Raw genomic sequence first — 19,882 nt, 5'->3', positions numbered from 1 at the left:
GGATGGGAAGCATGCGGATGCCTTAATGGTCTGGCAGTGGACCAATGACATTTGGAATTAGTGTGTGTGCATGCGTGCATGTGTGTGTGTTAACCCTTACTAATGATTTACCTCCAGCAGCATCTGTTGACAGGTTAACTCCCCTCCCTCCTTGCTGTTCTCTTCATAGTCAATCCTGATGGGTTTTAAAGCCCAAATAACAGCCAGATCATGTTGTTTGAGCTGACCATCAATAAAGATAAACACGACAGATGGTTTTAACACAGATTAACCAAGCATATCAACTCTTTAGAGACAGCAGGAGCGGTAGAGATACTCTGAATGATTGGCTATGAAAAGCCAACTGCCATTTACTCCTGAAGTGCTGACCTGTTGCACCCTCTACAACCACTGTGATTATTATTATTTGACCCTGCTGGTCATTTATGAACATTTTAACATCTCCACCCGGCACAGCCAGAAGAGGACTGGCCACCCCTCATAGCCTGGTTCCTCTCTAGGTTTCTTCCTAGGTTCCTGCCTTTCTAGGGAGTTTTTCCTAGCCACCGTGCTTCTACACCTGCATTGCTTGCTGTTTGGGGTTTTAGGCTGGGTTTCTGTACAGCACTTTGTGACATCAGCTGATGTAAAAAGGGCTTTATAAATACATTTAATTGATTCACCAATAATCTGAACAGATGAGAAACAAATTGCTGTTAAGGCTTCAAGAAAGACCAATAGTCTCATGCCAAGTGCTTCAATTCAGATTAAGTGGAGCTACAGCTTTAGAACTTCACTTCTGAAAGGTTTGTGAATATTTATTAAGACTTTAAAGTAACAATTTATTTACAGGGTCAAATCTATTGTGTTTCATTCAAATGTAATGTTATATAGTACAATATACTGTACATCATACACACACAAAAACATATGCCAGACATACATTCAGGGACTTCAACATATCCTGTTTTATAGCTATACTGTAAATAGTTACTGACATGATAACAGTTAAAAATGATTGCAAGATACCAGTAAGGGTTTATATATTTAAAGGGGTGCTGAACTTTTGGCCTCGTTATTTGGCTTGGACATTAAGAAATGCAGCAGTCATGACTGAAGCCAAACAAGAGTTGTTTTGGAGTGGTGGTTTAACGTGGGTGTCTCATGTGTGTAAAATCACTCTGCCACAACAGTACAGTCACTCAACCTTCTAGATAACTTGAAACAGTCGAAACAGGTCTCGAGTCTTGAAGTCTAGGCTAGCTAGTGCAAGCAAACTTATTTCACCAATTAGCTACAGCCCACTGGTGTAACACAGTGACAAAGTTTGTTTGACATTGGATAGCCTATCTCTGGCTCTAGTTAGGGACAAATAAATGACACAACGTATGTTTCAATATTGTCATGTTGCACATCTTTTAACTTTCAATATTTGTATATGAATTTCTCCAATTTATAGTTGGTTTGAGATTTAAGTCATTGAAATGTGGAGCTTTTGACCTTTTAAAATATTGTCCCAGGTACATTGTGTCATTTACTGATGGTCCCTAACCAGCCCCATAGGGATATTGAATGTCAATCCAAATTGAACATTGCATCAGGTTGCGTGCAGCTGTGCTCCAAATTGATGATTACTTGGGTGCTGCCAGCTGTGGGCAGGATTTAAATAAACCCAACCCAAGGAAAACTCTTACGGTACCCTTCATTATGTGACATACAAGCTTTCCTAAAATCTTGCAAATCTCCCTTTTGGACAAGACTGACTTTATGACCAAAATTATCCCATTTACACTTGGTAGTACATTTTGACGCTACAATAAATATTTCGGACTCATATCGACGCCATGAGAATTAGCTTTTTATGTGTCTTTAAGGCAATACTAGGCCAATGTGGGGGTACATAACATATTTATTAAATACAGGATGTAAAATACAATAACAAAGTAATATCACAAGTATAGTAATTTAATATATCTTTACCACTGGTTGTGCCACTACTTCAGTTACCACAAAGTTATAGTACAGGGACAAGACAGAATAGAATAGGAGGAGGAATAGAGAAGCAACCATACAACCCAAGGAAAATAGAGATAGAAACAGATGTTGTTCTTGCTGTCAATGAATACAAAGTATGTAGACTCCACTCTTTTGAAATGCTCTGTTGGACAATGGAGTGTAATTGCGAATGTGTTGTGTTGTATTATTTTCTGCCTCAGTACCAAATGCACCACAAGGTAGTCCGCTCTGCTTCAATTATGATGAGAGTGCATAACTAACATATGGCATACAGGCCGTGTTCAAGAGCATCAAAATTGTGATGTTCCATGGGTAAATTGTGACTGACTGATCTACAAATAATATTGAGTAGTTATTTATGATGGTGATTTGTAGATCAGTCTCGACCTGCCTTTAAAGTCAACTGCAATGTCGAATGCGCCCATAGACACTGTCCCCCTGATATTATCCTTTACTCTGAGTCTCTTCAATTGCCAGTGATGACGGGTGTTGGGGGAGGTGGTAATCATGGTCTCTGTGGCTGTCCAGCCTTGATGACATCAGTAGGGGTACTGCTTCTGTCTCTTCCCAGCGAAGCAGGCCATCCAGGTGCATAACATCATGGCTGCTGATGCCCCTGCTCCGGTACAGTAGAACGCCCAGCCAATCTCACAAGAACCTGGACGCAGACACAGACATAAACACACACACACACACACAGCGAATTTGAATCTGAGCCAACATACCATAATATGAGCAGTGAGCAATTTGAATGACTTGTTGATTATCAACTTGTGACTTGAATATGGTGTTGTTCTTGTGTGGATGTTTGACCCATACCAAGCTCAAACTGGTTGGATCTATTGCTGCAGGTCTGTCGAACTTCGTCACTGTCCCAACCTAGAGGGTAGAGCGCACACCCCGACCCAATCATCAACGCTGTACAGAGAGAGAGAGGGAGGGAGAAAATCATTAGAAATGCTTTACAACATACATGTGCTAAGCTAAGTCATAAACTCATACAGTACATAATACAGTGAACAGTGCAGCTTGCATTATTCAAAACCACTTTTGATGTACTGAAGCTATAAAGATACCACAAAAGATAACATTCCTGAGATGGCACTTTCAAGAAGAACTTACATATATGTCACCTCATTTCATCACCGTTCATTTTGTAATGAGACACCCGAGCACCATCAGACACTCGTACACACACACTGGGTTCCCATCATCATCCCTCTCCCCTGGGAACTCTCTCGCTCATATTGATCTCATTCACTGACCTGAAACCTTAAGTTAATCATGTTTTAAACTTTCCATCTCAAAGCTGACTGTCCCTTTCCCCCTCACTTCATGCAGTAACATTTGACTTCTAAATTTCATCTCAGACGTCTATGTTAGCTCTCAGAAGAAACGTTGACCAGGTATTCTCAGACGTCTATATAACACATCTAAGATGTCTATGTTAGCTCTCAGAAGAAACGCTGACCAGGTATTCTCAGACCTGTTGCGCAGCATCTCACTGCCTTCCTGAAGACAAACAATGTATACGAAATGCTTCAGTCTGGTTTTAGACCCCATCATAGCACTGAGACTGCACTTGTGAAGGTGGTAAATGACCTTTTAATGGCATCAGACCGAGGCTCTGCATCTGTCCTCGTGCTCCTAGACCTTAGTGCTGCTTTTGATACCATCGATCACCACATTCTTTTGGAGAGATTGGAAACCCAAATTGGTCTACACGGACAAGTTCTGGCCTGGTTTAGATCTTATCTGTCGGAAAGATATCCGTTTGTCTCTGTGAATGGTTTGTCCTCTGACAAATCAACTGTAAATGTCGGTGTTCCTCAAGGTTCCGTTTTAGGACCACTATTGTTTTCACTATATATTTTACCTCTTGGGGATGTCATTCGAAAATATGTTAACTTTCCCTGCTATGCAGATGACACACAGCTGTACATTTCAATGAAACATGGTGAAGCCCCAAAATTGCCCTCGCTAGAAGCCTGTGTTTCAGACATAAGGAAGTGGATGGCTGCAAACGTTCTACTTTTAAACTCGGACAAAACAGAGATGCTTGTTCTAGGTCCCAAGAATCATTGAGATCTTCTGTTGAATCTGACAATTAATCTTAATGGTTGTACAGTTGTCTCAAATAAAAAACTGTGAAGGACCATGGCGTTACTCTGGACCCTGATCTCTCTTTTGACGAACATATCAAGAATGTTTCAAGGACAGCTTTTTTCCATCTACGTAACATTGCAAAAATTATGCAGAAAAATTAATCCATGCTTTTGTTACTTCTAGGTTAGACTACTGCAATGCTCTACTTTCTGGCTACCCGGATAAAGCACTAAATAAACTTCAGTTAGTTCTAAATACAGCTGCTAGAATAAAAAAACTTGATCATATTACTCCAGTGCTAGCCTCCTTACACTGGCTTCCTGTCAAGGCAAGGGCTGATTTCAAGGTTTTACTGCTTACCTACAAAGCATTACACGGGCTTGCTCCTACCGGTCTTTCCGATTTGGTCCTGCCGTACATACCTACACATACGCTACAGTCACAAGACGCAGGCCTCCTAAATGTCCCTAGAATTTCTAAGCAAACAGCTGGAGGCAGGGCTTTCTCCTATAGAGCTCCATTTTTATGGAATGGTCTGCTTACCCATGTGAGAGACGCAGACTCGGTCTCAACCTTTAAGTCTTTACTGAAGACTCATCTCTTCAGTGGGTCATATGATTGAGTGTAGTCTGGCCCAGGAGTGTGAAGGTGAACAGAAAGGCTCTGGAGCAACGAAACGCCCTTGCTGTCTCTGCCTGGCCGGTTCCCCTCTTTCCACTGGGATTCTCTGCCTCTAACCCTATTACAGGGGCTGAGTCACTGGCTTACTGGTGCTCTTTCATGCCAGGCCCAGCCACTTCCAGATAAAGAAAAGAGGTAAATAGGAGGCTCCTTCAGGGGTGTGTTCAGAGACAGACACCAATATAACCAGGGTTACTGTATGTTACTCCTTCACTCTTCTTTTTCATGGCCCATTGGGACATGGAGATGTGGCTACAACAGTTCATAAACTGTATGGTGGGTGGTGGGTTTATTATTATATGCATTTTAACAGTATACCGTCAGGTTGCTCTGTTTGTGACAACATCCACAGTGGGTTTGTTTCTGGGCTTGGCGAGGTCTGTGTAGCCTACACCACCGACAAGTCTCCACTCATCAGAATGATATGTAGGTTTAATCCTTTTTCCACCTTCAAAGTCAATAAAACACTGAAATGAAATTCACAAAAAAATGCTCGTAGGTTCAACATGTAATTACAATGAACAAAAAAAGGTGCGCAACATGTAAAGTGTTGGTCCCATGGTTCATGAGCTGAAATAAAATATCGGAGAAATGTTCCATATGCACAAAAAGCTTATTTCTCTCAGATGTTGTGCACAAAATGTGTTTACATTGCAGTTAGTGAGCATTTCTCCTTTGTCAAGACAATTAATCAGCCTGACCGGTGTGGCATATCAAGAATCATATTAAACAGCATGATCATTACACAGGTGTACCTTGTGCTGGGGACCATAAAAGGACACTTAATGTTCAGTTTTGTAACCAAACACATTGCCACAGATGTCTCAAGTTTTCAGGGAGCCTGCAATTGGCATTGTGCTTGCAGGAATGTCAACCAGAGCTTTTGCCAGATTATTGATTGGTCATTTTTCTACCATCTACCAATGTTGTTTTAAAGAATTTGTCAGTACGTCCAACCGGCCTCACAACCGCAGACCACGTGTATGGCGTCGTGTGGGTGAGCGGTTTGCTGATGTCAATGTTGTGAACAGAGTGCCACATGGTGGAGTTGGGGTTATGGTTTGGGCAGGCATAAGCTACAGACAACGAACACAATTGCATTTTATTTATGAAATTTGAAATCACAGAAATACCGTGACTGTAAGGAATGCGTACTGGCGGCAGAGAAGTCAGGCGCAGGAGAGCAAAGACTGTTACAACGGCGCAGTTTAATAATCAAAATCACTGTGAACAAAACTATATATATGGGACAAAAACCCTTCGCACGCCAGACATAACGTGCATAAGCACTTACAACAAACAATTCCGGACAAAGACATGGGGGAAACAGGGGGTTAAATACACATGTAATTGGAACCAGGTGTGTGGGAAGACAAGACAAAAGGAAAATTAAAGGTGGATCGGCGATGGCTAGAAGGCCGGCGACACCGACTGAACAAGAAGAGGGCCCGACCTCGGCGGAAGTCGTGACAGCGACGAGATCCTGAGGTATCTGTGACCAGCATATCTGTATTCCCAGTCATATGAAATCCATAGGTTAGGGCCGGATATATTTAAATTGACTGATTCCCTCATGAACTGTAACACAGTCAAATCTTTGAAATTGTTGCGTTTATATTTTTGTTCATAGATCTACAGTGCTTTCAGAAAGTTTTCATAAAACAATCAATCTGTTGTGTTACAGCCTGAATTCAAAATGGATTCAATTCACCCATCTACACACAATATCCCATAATGACAAAGTGAAAACATGTTTCTAGACATTTTTGTACATCTATTGAAAATGAAATACAGAAATCTCATTTACATAAGTATTCATACCACTGAGTCAATACTTTGTAGAAGAGCCTTTGGCAGCGAATATAGTTGTGAGTCTGAGTAATTCTCTAAGAGCTTTCCACACCTGGATTGTGCCATTTATTATTTTCAGAATTCTTCAAGCTCTGTCTAATTGGTTGTTGATCATTGATAGACAACCCTTTGTTGGTCTTGCCATTGATTTTCATGTAGATTTAAGTCAAAACTGTAACTCGGCCACTCAGGAACTTTCACTGTTTAGCTTTGAGTAGATTTAGCTTTGTGTTTTAGATTATTGTCCTGCTGAAAGGTGAATTATTTGCAATATCTTACGGAAAGCAGACTGAACCAGGTTTTCCTCTAGGATTTTGCCTGTGCTTAGCTCCATTCCATTTCTTTATACTGAAAAACTCCCCAGTCCTCCGATTACAAGTATACCCATAACATGACGCAGACACCACTATGCTTTTTATTTTATTTATTTCACCAGGTAGGCTAGTTGAGAACAAGTTCTCATTTGCAACTGCGACCTGGCCAAGATAAAGCATAGCAGTGTGAACAGACAACAGAGTTACACATGGAGTAAACAATTAACAAGTCAATAACACAGTAGAAAAGAAGGGGAGTCTATATACATTGTGTGCAAAAGGCATGAGGAGGTAGGCGAATAATTACAATTTTGCAGATTAACACTGGAGTGATAAATGATCAGATGGTCATGTACAGGTAGAGATATTGGTGTGCAAAAGAGCAGAAAAGTAAATAAATAAAAACAGTATGGGGATGAGGTAGGTAAAAATGGGTGGGCTATTTACCGATAGACTATGTACAGCTGCAGCGATCAGTTAGCTGCTCAGATAGCAGATGTTTGAAGTTGGTGAGGGAGATAAAAGTCTCCAACTTCAGCGATTTTTGCAATTAGTTCCAGTCACAGGCAGCAGAGAACTGGAACGAAAGGCGGCCAAATGAAGTGTTGGCTTGAAAAAAACGAATGAATGTGTTGTATTGGATTTGCCCCAAACATAACATTTTGTATTCAGGACAAAAACTGAATTGCTTTGCCACATTTTTTTAAGTAGTAGTGCCTTTAGTGTTTTAAAATAAGTTTCATTCTTCTTTTCACTCTGTCAATTAGGTTAGTATTGTGGAGTAACTACAATTTTGTTGACTCATTCTCAGTTTTCTCCTATCACAGCCATTAAAAACTCTAACTGTTTTAAAGTCACCACTGTCCTCATGGTGTTAATCCCTGAGCGGTTTCCTTCCTCTCCGGCAACTGCGTTAGGAAGGACACCTGTATCTTTGAAGTGATGGGGTGCATTTATAGACCATCCACAGAGTAATTTAAAACTTCACCATGCTCAAAGAGATATTCAATGTGTGCTTTGAAAAACCTCCCTGGTCTTCCTGGTTGAACCTGTGTTTGAAATTCATTGCTCGACTGAGAGACCTTACAGATCATAGTATGTGTCATAATCATAATATTAAACACTATTTTTGCACACAGACCATGTCCATGTAATTTATGCGACTTGTTAAGCACATTGTACCCCTGAACGTATTAGGCTTAACATAACAAAGGGGTTGAATACGTATTGACTCAAGACATAAGCTTTTTATTTTGATTAATTTGTAAAAATGTCTAAAACATAATTCCACTTTGACATTGTGGGGTATTGTGTGTAGGCCAGAGACCCCAAATCTTAATTTAATCTAGATAGATGTAGGCTTGATTCATGAATTCTATTTTGCAAACACCAAGACAAAACAGTTCTCTCATCTACGGTATGGTCTTGGTTATCTTGGAGCTTACCTCTCTGCTGCGGCAGTCAGAGCATGCCAAGCGCTCCTCGTCTATCTCCTGACTGTGGATGCAGGCCCCACATCCTAACCCTGCTGGCCTGACTGCGCAGAAAGCAGAGGACCGGGGGAAGAGACCGGCTCAGATAGATACATTTTAATCCCCCCTTCCCTCGCCTCGTCAGTGTTGAGGCATGAAAGAGACAGCAAGGGAGCAGGCAGGCCATATGGTCACAGAGGAGCAGCCAGCAGAGGTTCTATTGCCTGCCACATGAACACCCTATTCCCTTTATTCCCTAAATAGAGGGCCATTTGGGACGAGCCCAGGGACTCACGACTTCAACACCTATAACACTAGAGAGTCTATACTCTGCACTCTACCGCAGCTCTGTGAAGAGAGGAGCAGAGGGGGGGTTTAATCCTACAAATCCGACTATTGCAGACATCAACAGTATAGTAGTCAGTGTGCTAGCTGTATTTATGTTATATTCATTTGATCCCGGTGTATGTAAACGTGTTCACTACCAAACCACAATGGAGATATGTGGGAAAAAAAAAAAAAAAGTGTTTGACTGTGTCCTTGCTCTACTGGAAACGCCAAAAACAGTGGTCAGAGAGAGGAGACGAGTTGGAGATGATAACTTCAGTATGTACTGCTAATATGGTGTTTATAGAGTAGGAGTTGAGCGAGTGAGTGACATGGGTGTGTAATGATGCAGGAAAGGAATGTAGTGTGAAGTTATACGGATTACAGTGAGGCTGTGACTATGGTAATAGAGGCTGAGCTGGATTCGATACGTGTGAGTGGGAATGGGGAAATTAGGTCAAGACTGACTGAACTTCTGAGCAGCAGCAGCACTACAGAGCACAGCATGTGTTGATGTCCTATATACTACAAATCTCTGAAGTGCCATAGGCCACAAAACAACAGATGAAATATTGCCAGGAGCATATTCTGTGCTTCGATCTGGCACTGTATAAGATGTCTTATACTATCATATGGTGATGGTATCCGTTCTACTAAAGCAAGAGCATTGCTTATGGTATAAATCTTGCTTTATCTCTCTGTGTACACAACACTGACCTAACACTGAGGCCAGGATTCAATACGATCTTGCATTGTCAACAATAAAAGGCAATGTTCCTGTGTTTGGGGAGATTGCATTCAAGGGAAATGTTGCAGATGTCGACTCCAACGGTGCGGTCATATATAATCCTGGCCTAAATACCTACCACTGAATAAAATGTTGCAGGTTTAATAGTGGTGGAGTATAATAGAAGTTGTGCTTCAGTCGGTCTGGTATTCCTAACTCCTCTCACTCAGCTCCTACAGATGCTTTATTCAAGACACCCTCTGCAAGGACTATTCATTATTTTTCCTCTGGATATGCGTCTTAGAGTCTTATTATTATTTTTTTCCCCTTGTTTGAATTGACATATCACCCATCGCGGTGCCTTTCTCCCCCATCGTGGTGCCTTTCTTTAGTAGCAGCAATCCCTATACTCATTTGACATTGGTATTGTCTCCACTGAGTATTTTGTCTGCAGTTCCAGCTGGGGTTATAATCACACCAAAGGCTTAGCGAACAATATATCAAAAACCTTACATTCCCTCTATCCCACATCCACTCCTTTGCCTTGGAGACACTGAACAACACACTGCTGATTCCCTGGATTCTGTGATCACAGATTGCTTTTCTCTAAGTATGTTATAATTGGTCTCCTCCTATTTTGGATGAAATCAAAAATCAAATCAAAGTTTATTGGGCACAGATTTGCAGATTTTACTGCAGGTGCAGCGATCTAAAACAATGCACAAATAATCCCACAAAATGCAAATGATATTAAGAAATATGAGGACGAGCAATGCCAGAGTCCAGAATATATAAATATATATACACTACCGTTCAAAGGTTTGGGGGTCACTTAAAAATGTCCTTGTTATTGAAAGAAAAGAAAACATTTGGTCCATTAAAATAACATCAAATAGATTAGAAATACAGTGTAGCCATTGGTAATGTTGTAAATGACTATTGTAGCTGGAAATTGATTATTTTTAATCAAATATCTACATAGGCGTACAGAGGCCCATTATCAGCAACCATCACTCCTGTGTTCCAATGGCACGTTGTGTTAGCTAATCCAAATGTATCATTTTAAAAAGGCAAATTCATCATTAGAAAACCATTTTGCAATTATGTTACCACAGTTGAAAACTGTTGTCCTTCTCTTGACTAGTTGAGTATCTGGAGCATCAGCATTTATGGGTTCGATTACAGGCTCAAAATGGCCAGAAACAAAGTACTTTCTTCTGAAACTCGTCAGACGATTCTTGTTCCGAGAAAAGAAGGCTATTCCATGTGAGAAATTGCCAATAAACTGAAGGTCTTCGTACAACGCTGTACTCTCTTCACAGAACAGTGAAAACTGGCTCTAACCAGAATAGAAAGAGGAGTGGGAGGCCCCGATGCACAACTGAGCAAGGGGACAAGTACATTAGAGTGTCTAGTTTGAGAAACAGAAGCCTCACAAAACCTCAACTGGCAGCGTCACCCACAAAACACCAGTCTCAAAGTCAACAGTGAAGAGGCGACTCCGGGATGCGGACCTTCTAGGCAGAGTTGCAAAGAAAAAGCCATATCTCAGACTGGCCAATAAAAATAAAAGATTGGAGGAAGATTGGAAAAAAGTGTTATGGACAGACTAATCTAAGTTTGAGGTGTTTGGGATCACAAAGAAAAACATTTGTGAGACGCAGAAAAAAAAAGATGGCGTGCTTGACGCCATCTGTCAAGCAATTTTATGGCCATGTGATTTTATGGGGGTGCTTTGGTGGTGGTAAAGTGGGAGATTTGAACAGGGTAAAGGGATCTTGAAGAAGTAAGGCTATCACTCACTATCATTTGCAAACGCCATGCCCTGTGAAAGGCGCATAATTGGAGCCAATTTCCTCCTACAACAGGACAATGACCCAAAGCACAGCTCCAAACTATGCAATAACTATTTAGGGAAGAAGCAGTCAGCTGGTATTCTGTCTATAATGGAGTGGCCAGCACAGTCACCGGATCTCAACCCTATGTTACATCTGCTCCTGCCACGCCCTCTACTTCTCATCCTGTGTATCCCTAACCTACCACCACTCCCCCAGTGCTCTCTCCCCCTGTGTGTGTGTGTGAGTGGAGACAGGTGTACTGGAGGCAGAGCAGATCCCCATCAGCTGCAACCTCTTCCATAGTCAAGACCTCTAGAATTACTCAGCCTTGCCACTTCCATGCAGCCAGACCGTAACCTCTGCTCGGTCAGTCTGCGTTTTTAGCCGTTTGTTCATGCTTAGATCCTGTTTTCGTGTTATGCCTGGTTTCCCTTGCCTGATGCTGTTTTCCTCTCTGCTACAGTTTTGCCTGCTCTGACTTTGGCCCCCGTCTCCAGTCCCACCAGTCCTGCTACTCTGTCCTGGACCCTCCACTGCGTCCTTGGATTCCTTTCCGGACCTGCTTAACCAGTCCCAACTCTCCTCGCTCCAGCCTCAACACCTGGCTTCCTGCAACCTGCCCGACCTTCCCCATGGCCTGCACCCCATCTTCCACCTTTGTTTCAATAAATACCTTGGTTACCTCATCCCAGTCTCCTCATCTGCTCTTGGGTTCACCAGTTCTGCTCCGCGTGACACCCTATTGAGCTGTTGTGGGAGCAGCTTGACCTTATGCTACGTAAGAAGTGCCCATCAAGCCAATCCAACTTGTGGGAAGTGCTTCAGGAGGCATGAAGTGAAGTCTCTTCAGATTACCTCAACAAATTGACAACTAGAATGCCAAAAGGTCTGCAAGGCTGTAATTGCTACAAATGGAGGATTCTTTGATGAAAGCAAAGTTTGAAGGACACAATTATTATTTCAATTAAAAATCATTATTTATAACCTTGTCAATATTTCCTATTCATTTTGCAACTAATTTAATATATTCTGTATACCACCCCTATCTTGTCACAACACAGCTGATTGGCTCAAATGCATTAAGGAAAGAAATTCCACAAATTAACTTAACAAGGCACACCTGTTCATTGAAATGCATTCAATGAAGCTGGTTAAGATAATGACATGTGTGCAAAGCTGTAATCAAGGCAAAGTTTGGATATTTCGAAGAATCTCAAAATAATGTCTGCATTTGTTTACAACTTTTTTAGTTACATTATTTCATACATTAATTCATAGTTTTGATGTCTTCACTATTCCCTACTGAGTGCATAGAACATAAAAATCATCTGTCCTCAGTTGCAACACTCACTACCGAGTTCAAAACTGCCTCTGGAAGCAACGAAAGCACAAGAACTGTTCGTTGGGAGCTTCATGGAATGGGTTTCCATGGCCGAGCAACCGCACACAAGTCTAAGATCACCATGCCAAGCGCCGGCTGGAGTGGTGTAAAGCTCGCTGCAATTGGACTCTGAAAACAGTGGAAATTAGTTCTCTGGAGTGATGAATCATGCTTCACCATCTGGCAGGACAATGGACAAATCTGGGTTTGGCGGATGCCAGGAGAACGCTAACTGCCCCCATGCATAGCGCAGTTGTTGAATAATAATGGAGCTGCAGGGGATGGCTGCTGTTTTACAAGCTCCTAACCTAACACATTTCAGGTAAGACCTAGATGCAGACAATGTCGAAGTAACAACAGTTTATTAATCCAAAAGGGGCAGGCAAAGGACAGGTCAAGGGCAGGCAGGGGGTCAGTAATCCAGATAGGTTGGGCAAAGGTAAAGGATGGCAGGCAGGCTCAGAGGTCAGTAATCCGGATAGGTTGGGCAAAGGTAAAGGATGGCAGGCAGGCTCAGAGGTCAGAAATCCGGATAGGTGGTGAAAAGGTACCAGGACAGCAGCCCAGCTCGGGGCAGGCGTAAAAGGTCAACACCGGGAAAACTAGAAAACATGAACAATCGAGAGACAGAAACAGAGGGGAAAATGCAGTTAGGCTTGACAAAACAAAACGAACTGGCAATAGAAAAACAGAGCGCACAGGTATAAATACACAGGGGATAATGGGGACAATGGGCGACACCTGGAGGGGGTGGAGACAATCAAAGACAGGTGAAAGATCAGGGAGTGATACAAACTGACAAAATAGCAAAGTTGGTTATAACGCATTTTGTACATAATGTTGTTGCTACCGTCTCTTATGACGGAAAAGAGCTTCTGGACATCAGAACAGCGATTACTCCCCTCGAACTGGACGAAGATTTTTTATTTCATGAGTCCAACGCAAAGGGTATACTGCTTCCCGGAGTCTAGGCCCAAATCCCCTCCATTCACGTGAAGAAAAGACAAAAATACAGGAGGCAGCGATCTGGGTGACTTGTGAGAATTTGTCGGCATGAGTAAACCACCACTACCCTCTGTATTATTGGCCAACGTGCAATCATTGGAAAACAAACTGGACAATCTACGATTAAAACTATCCTAACAACGGGACATTAAAAACTGTAATCTCTTATGTTTCACTGACACTTTCCCGAACGACGACAGGGATTATATAGAGCTGGCTAGCTTATCCGTGTGTCTGGCAGGACAGAGCTGCTAAATCTGGTAAAATGTGGGGCGGGGGTGTTTGTCTATTTGTCAATAACTGCTGGAGCGTGATGTCTAATTTTTAAGTCTCGAGGTATTGCTCACCTGAGGTAGAATACCTCATGATAAGCTGTGGAACACATTATCTACCAAGAAAGTTCACATGTATATTATTCGTAGCTGTCTATTTACCACCACAAACATATGCTGGCACTAAGACCACAATCAATGAGCTGTATAAGGCCATAAGCAAACTAGAAAATGCTATTCCAGAAGCAGGGCTCCTAGTAGCCAGGGACTTTAATGCAGGCAAAACTTAAATCCTTTTTACCTAAAATGTCACATGTGCAACCAGAGGGGGAAAAAAATATTTTAAATTATTTTAAAAAACTCTAGACCACGTTACTCAACACACAGAGACGCATACAAAACTCTCCCTCGCCATCCATTTGGCAAATATGACCATAATTATATCCTCCTGATTCCTGAATACAAGCAAAAACTAAAGCAGGAAGTAACAGTGACTCACTCAGTACGGAAGTGGTCATATGAAGCGGATGCTACGCAACAGGACAGTTGTGCTAGCACAGACTGGAATATGTTCCGGGATTCATCCAACAGCATTGAGTGTACCACCTCAGTCACCAGCTTCATTAATAAGTCCATCGACGACGTCGTCCCCACAGTGACCGTACGTACATTTCCCAACCAGAAGCCATGGATTACAGGCAACATCCGCATCGAAGTAAAGGCTAGAGCTGCCGCTTTCAAGGAGCGGGATACTAATCTGGTAGCGTAAAAGAAATACCGCTATGCCCTCAGTAGAACAATGAAACAGGATAAGCATCAGTACAAGACTAAGACTGAATCCTACTACACCGGGCTCTTGACACTCGAACATGGCAGGGCTTGTAAACTATTACGAACCACAAAGGGAAACCCAGCCACGAGCTGCCCAGTGATGCAACCTACCAGACGAGCTAAATGCCTTTTATGCTCACTTTGAGGCAAGCAACACTGAAGCATGCACGAGAGCACCAGCTCAGTTCCGGATGACTGTGTGATTACGCTCTCCGCAGCTGATGTGAGCAAGACCTTTAAAAACAGGTCAACATTCACAAAGCCTCAGGGATAGATGGATTACCAGGACGTGTACTCAAAGCATGTGTGGATTCACTGGCAAGTTTTTTTCACTGACATTTTCAACCTCTCCCTGGCCGAGTCTGTAATACCTTCATGTTTCAAACAGACCACCATAGTCCCTGTGCCCAAGAAAGCAAAGGTAACCTGCCTAAAAGATTACCGCCCCGTAGCACTCACGTTGGTAGCCATGAAGTCCTTTAAAAGGCTGGTCATGGCTCATATCAACACCCTAGACCCACTCCAATTCACAAACCGCCCCACAGATGACTCAATTGCACTCCACACTGCCCTTTCCCACCTGGACAAAAGAAACACCTACGTGAGAATGCTATTCATTGACTACAACTCACCGTTTAACATCATAGTGCCCTCAAAGCTCATCACTAAGCTAAGGACCCTGGGACTAAACACCTCCCTCTGCAACTGGATCCTGTACATCCTGGATGGGCCACCCCCAGGTGGTAAGAGTAGGCAACACCACAGCTGCCACGCTGATTCACAACACTGGAGCCCCTCAGGGGTGCGTGCTTGGCCCACTACTGGCCCACTACTGTACTCCCTTCAACACCATCATCAAGTTTGCTGATGACAACAGTGGTAGGCCTGATCGTGGACAACAATGAGACTATAGGGATGAGGTCAGAGACCTGGTGGTGTTGTGCCAGGACAACCTCTCAATGTGAGCAAGACAAAAGGAGCTGATCATGGACTATAGTAAAATGAGGGTCGAACAGGCCACCATTAACATCAATGGGACTGAAGTGGAGCGGGTCAAGAGTTTCAAGTTCCCTGGTGTCTGCATCACCAACAAACTATCATGGTCCAAACACACCAAGAGAGTCGTGAAGAGCGCACGACAACACATTTTCCCCTTCAGGAGACTGAAAAGATTTGGCATGGGTTCCCATCTCCTCAAATTTCTGCAGCTTTACCATCGAGAGCATCCTGACCGGTTGCGTCACCGCCTAGTATGGCAACTGCTCGGCATCTGACCGTAAGGCGCTACAGAGGGTAGTGCGTACAGTTCAGTACATCACTGTGGCAAAGTTGGTAAAACTGGTAAAAGACTCCAGTCACGCAAGTCAGACTGTTCTCTCTGCTACCGCACGGCAAGCGGTACCGGAAAGCCAAGTCTAGAACCAAAAGGCTCCTTAACAGCTTCTACCCCCAAACCACAAGACTGCTGAACAACTAAACTAATCAAATGGCCACCCAGATTATTTACATTGACCCCCCCCCTCACTTTACAAATGACCTTGACCAACCTGTACTCCTGCACATTGACTCACTACCGGTACACCCTGTATATAGCCTCGTTATTGTTAAGTACATTTCTTGTGTTACTTACATTTTTACTATAATTTAATATTTTATTAACTCTTTCTTGAACTGCATTATTGTTTAAGGGCTTGTAAGTAAGCATTTCACGGTAAGGTCTACCTGTTGTATTCGGCGCATGTGACAAATAACCGGCGCACCGGTTCGAGTGTGTCAAGAACTGCAACGCTGCTGGGTTTTTCACACTCTACAGTTTCCAGTGTGTATCAAGAATGGTCCAACACCCAAAGGACATCCAGCCAACTTGACACAAGTGCAGGAAGCATTGGAGTCAACATGGGCCAGCATCCCTGTGGAACACTTCCGACACCTTGTAGAGTCCATGCCTCTGCTCTTCCATAACAATCATCTAATATTCCCTGCATGGTCAGGGGAGTTCAGTGAAGGAGAGGCGATGGACACAAACAGGATCGGGGGAGTGTCACCACACCACTGCAGCTGGGTTACAGTGTTGTGGTAACATATACAGTATAAGAACAGGCAGACCTAGTTAGCAATCTGTAATGCAGAGTGAAAAAGAAAGAAAGAAAAAGATTGGTGTAAAAAAAAAAGTAAATTTCAGTGACATGATATTGTGTCTGTTCATGTTGTGGAAAGTTTAGGTTTTCTTGATTTATGATCATGATTCGACTTAAGCATGCAATATGTAGCTGACAAGTTACAGCTTCATATGTTGATTGTAAGATCAACGTTCAGTCCATTATAATTTCGCTTGGAGGAGAAAGTCTTGAGCTGCACAAGCACGGCACACGTAATAAAGAGGAGTGACTAAGAAAAAAGTGAGTGGTTGACTTATGTTTGTAGGTTTGCGAGTGAGTGGTTGACTTATGGTTGTAGGTTTGAGAGTGAGTGAGGGGTATAAATTGTGTGGGATTATAACGACTGCAAAAGCAGAGCTTTAGAGGAATCAGAAGTGGGAGAAGCAACAATAGGAAGACACAGCAGTGTGTGCCATGTTTGTGTTAACGTCTGTGTTGTTTGTGGTGACTGTGGGTTCAGAGCCATATGTTCTGCCAGGTTGTCATGGTGGCACCATTCCATTTGGCCTTCTAGAGCACCTAAACCAATGGCCACACAGAACAGCACAGTAGTCGACCGTCCCACCCCTACACAACCCTGACCACACAGTAAAGAACAGCAGACAGCCACCAACCCAGCTGTTATAACCAAGGAGAAGAAAACATCTACCGGGGTTGGCTTCTAAACTCAGGACAGTATGTGCAGCAGCAGGAAGGCAAGTAGACTCACAGGCAGATAGACGAGATGAACATTAGGAAATAGGCAATTTACAGCTGTTAATTATGCATCGAACCTGCTCTGCATATTTAACCACCTGACAGAGTCAGTGATTTACTTACTACAGATTGGATATGTATCCATGTCTAAATTACTGTTCTTGTGTGTGTGTGTGTGTGTGTGTGTGTGTGTGTGTGTGTGTGTGTGTGTGTGTGCCTGCGAGTGTGTGTTTGGGGTCAGGATTATGAATTGTCTGAGACTAACCTCGCTTTCTGAGACAAATTTTGGCAGCTAGTGATCAACTGACGTAAAATGTTGTCTGTATCTGTAAGCTATAATGAAAGCCAATATAATGAAAGCCAATTCATTCTCCGTAGGCAGTTGGTCAGACAAGGCAATACCTCTGTCACATCTGTGAGGCTGGAGAACAAAGGAGACTGTTGCAGAGCTTTCAAAGGTCTCTGGGCTGCATCCAGCCTGCCTGTAAGTGCCCCTGAACTCAACAGGCTGGCACCAATTTTGTACACATGTCATTCTCTCTGGAATTAACCCTTTTACTGTGTATTTTACTTGTTAAGATTGTTCTAAACTTCCCAAGTTGTGATGTTTGTTTTACTATCTACAAGAAACTGGAATTTATGCAAATTGTGATGATGCAATATAAGAAAATCTGAGAATCTCCCATTTCCATGATTGCTACAAGTTGGCCTCATTGCTGATGTTTTCATATAAAGACTTGATAAAAGAGTGGATTGGAATCTAAACCTTGGGTATTTGTGTTGCGGTGATATCTTCAAACAGTAATGCTACAGTAATTAAGCTCAGGAATGTGGGTATTAGCAAATGCAAGATGTCTGTGGGATATGTTCAGATTAAACAGATCCACAATGGCTAAATCACAGGGATATAAAAACCTGTAATGGAAGATCTTATCATCACAGCAGATCCGTTTGTTCTTGCCAGCTGAACTGCAAAGCTGAATATTTTCTGGATGTGGTATTGTGAGTGTACCCATAGCTACATCAGCTTTCCTTGCACACATTAATAAATTGACAAGATCTCATGTCAGATAGTGAAAATGAGAGCAAGCCAACCAACCAGACCAGCATACTGAAGCTCACCCTAAACACTTGACCATGGCCTGCTCTCACTTCCTCACAGCTTAGGAAGCAAAAAAAATAGAAACAAATCACAGCAAAATATCTACTTAATTCTTATCAAAAACATTATACATGTAAATAATGTTCTGATTTTTTTTCAAACCAAAATAGACCGTTATGTAGAATATTTTGTATAACAAAAATACACTTTTTTTTCCCAAAGCAGAATCCACATTAGTACTAAGTGCATATTTATATACATTTTTCATAGAAAGAATATCTTTGGGAGAATACACACAATATAGCACTATGTGCACATTCAGATGGTAGCTGGTTTCTGTATTACAGTTCTACCAATTACTTATACCACTTGACCTATAAGGTCAAGATCACTCCACCCTCTGAGGATACCATAAATCATAGTTGGTGGCAGCATCACGCTGTGGAGATGTTTTTCAGTGGCAGGGACTGGGAGACTAGTCAGGATTGAGGGAAAGACGAACGGCGCAAAGTACAGAGAGATCCTTGATGAAAACCTGCTCCGGAGCAGTCAGCACCTCAAACTGGGGTGAAGGTTCACCTTCCAACAGTACAACAACCCTAAGCACACAGCCAAGACAACACAGAAGTGGCTTCGGGACAAGTCTCTGAATGTACTTGAGTGGTCCAGCCAGAACCCGAACTCGATTCAACATCTCTGGAAAGACATTTAAATAGCTGTGCAGCAGGACTCCCCATCCAACCTGACAGAGCTTGAGAGGATCTGCAGAGAAGAATAGGAGAAACACCCCAAATACAGGTGTGCTGAGCTTGTAGCGTCATACCAAAGAAGACTCGAGGCTGCAATCGCTGGCAAAGGTTTTTCCACAAAGTACTGAGTAGAGGGTCCAAATACTTATGTGATATTCGTTTTTTTTTTAATATACAGTGCCTTGCGAAAGTATTCGGCCCCCTTGAACTTTGCGACCTTTTGCCACATTTCAGGCTTCAAACAAAGATATAAAACTATTTTTTTTGTGGGAAGAATCACATTTATTGGATATTTCAAACTTTTTTAACAAATCAAAAACTGAAAAATTGGGCGTGCAAAATTATTCAGCCCCCTTAAGTTAATACTCTGTAGCGC

At 42.5% G+C, this 19,882-nt stretch overlaps 1 protein-coding gene across 3 annotated transcripts in view; it reads right to left on the bottom strand.

The window, feature by feature from the left end:
- Nucleotides 1-781: 781 nt before the first annotated feature.
- Nucleotides 782-19,882, bottom strand: part of LOC112218372 (LHFPL tetraspan subfamily member 6 protein) — a 35,098-nt gene continuing 15,997 nt past the window's right edge. For all 3 annotated transcript variants that reach the window (XM_024379105.2, XM_024379104.2, XM_024379103.2), the window contains 2 exons: nucleotides 2,815-2,913; nucleotides 782-2,653 (listed from right to left, as the gene is read on the bottom strand). In XM_024379105.2, the coding sequence (XP_024234873.1) occupies nucleotides 2,535-2,653; nucleotides 2,815-2,913 (218 nt within the window). In that variant the 3' untranslated portion in view covers nucleotides 782-2,534. The remainder of the gene's footprint in view (nucleotides 2,654-2,814; nucleotides 2,914-19,882) is intronic.

The sequence above is a fragment of the Oncorhynchus tshawytscha genome, linkage group LG19, assembly GCF_018296145.1.
Source record: "Oncorhynchus tshawytscha isolate Ot180627B linkage group LG19, Otsh_v2.0, whole genome shotgun sequence".
NCBI lineage: Eukaryota > Metazoa > Chordata > Actinopteri > Salmoniformes > Salmonidae > Oncorhynchus > Oncorhynchus tshawytscha.
This window is presented reverse-complemented; position numbering and strand designations above follow the sequence as displayed.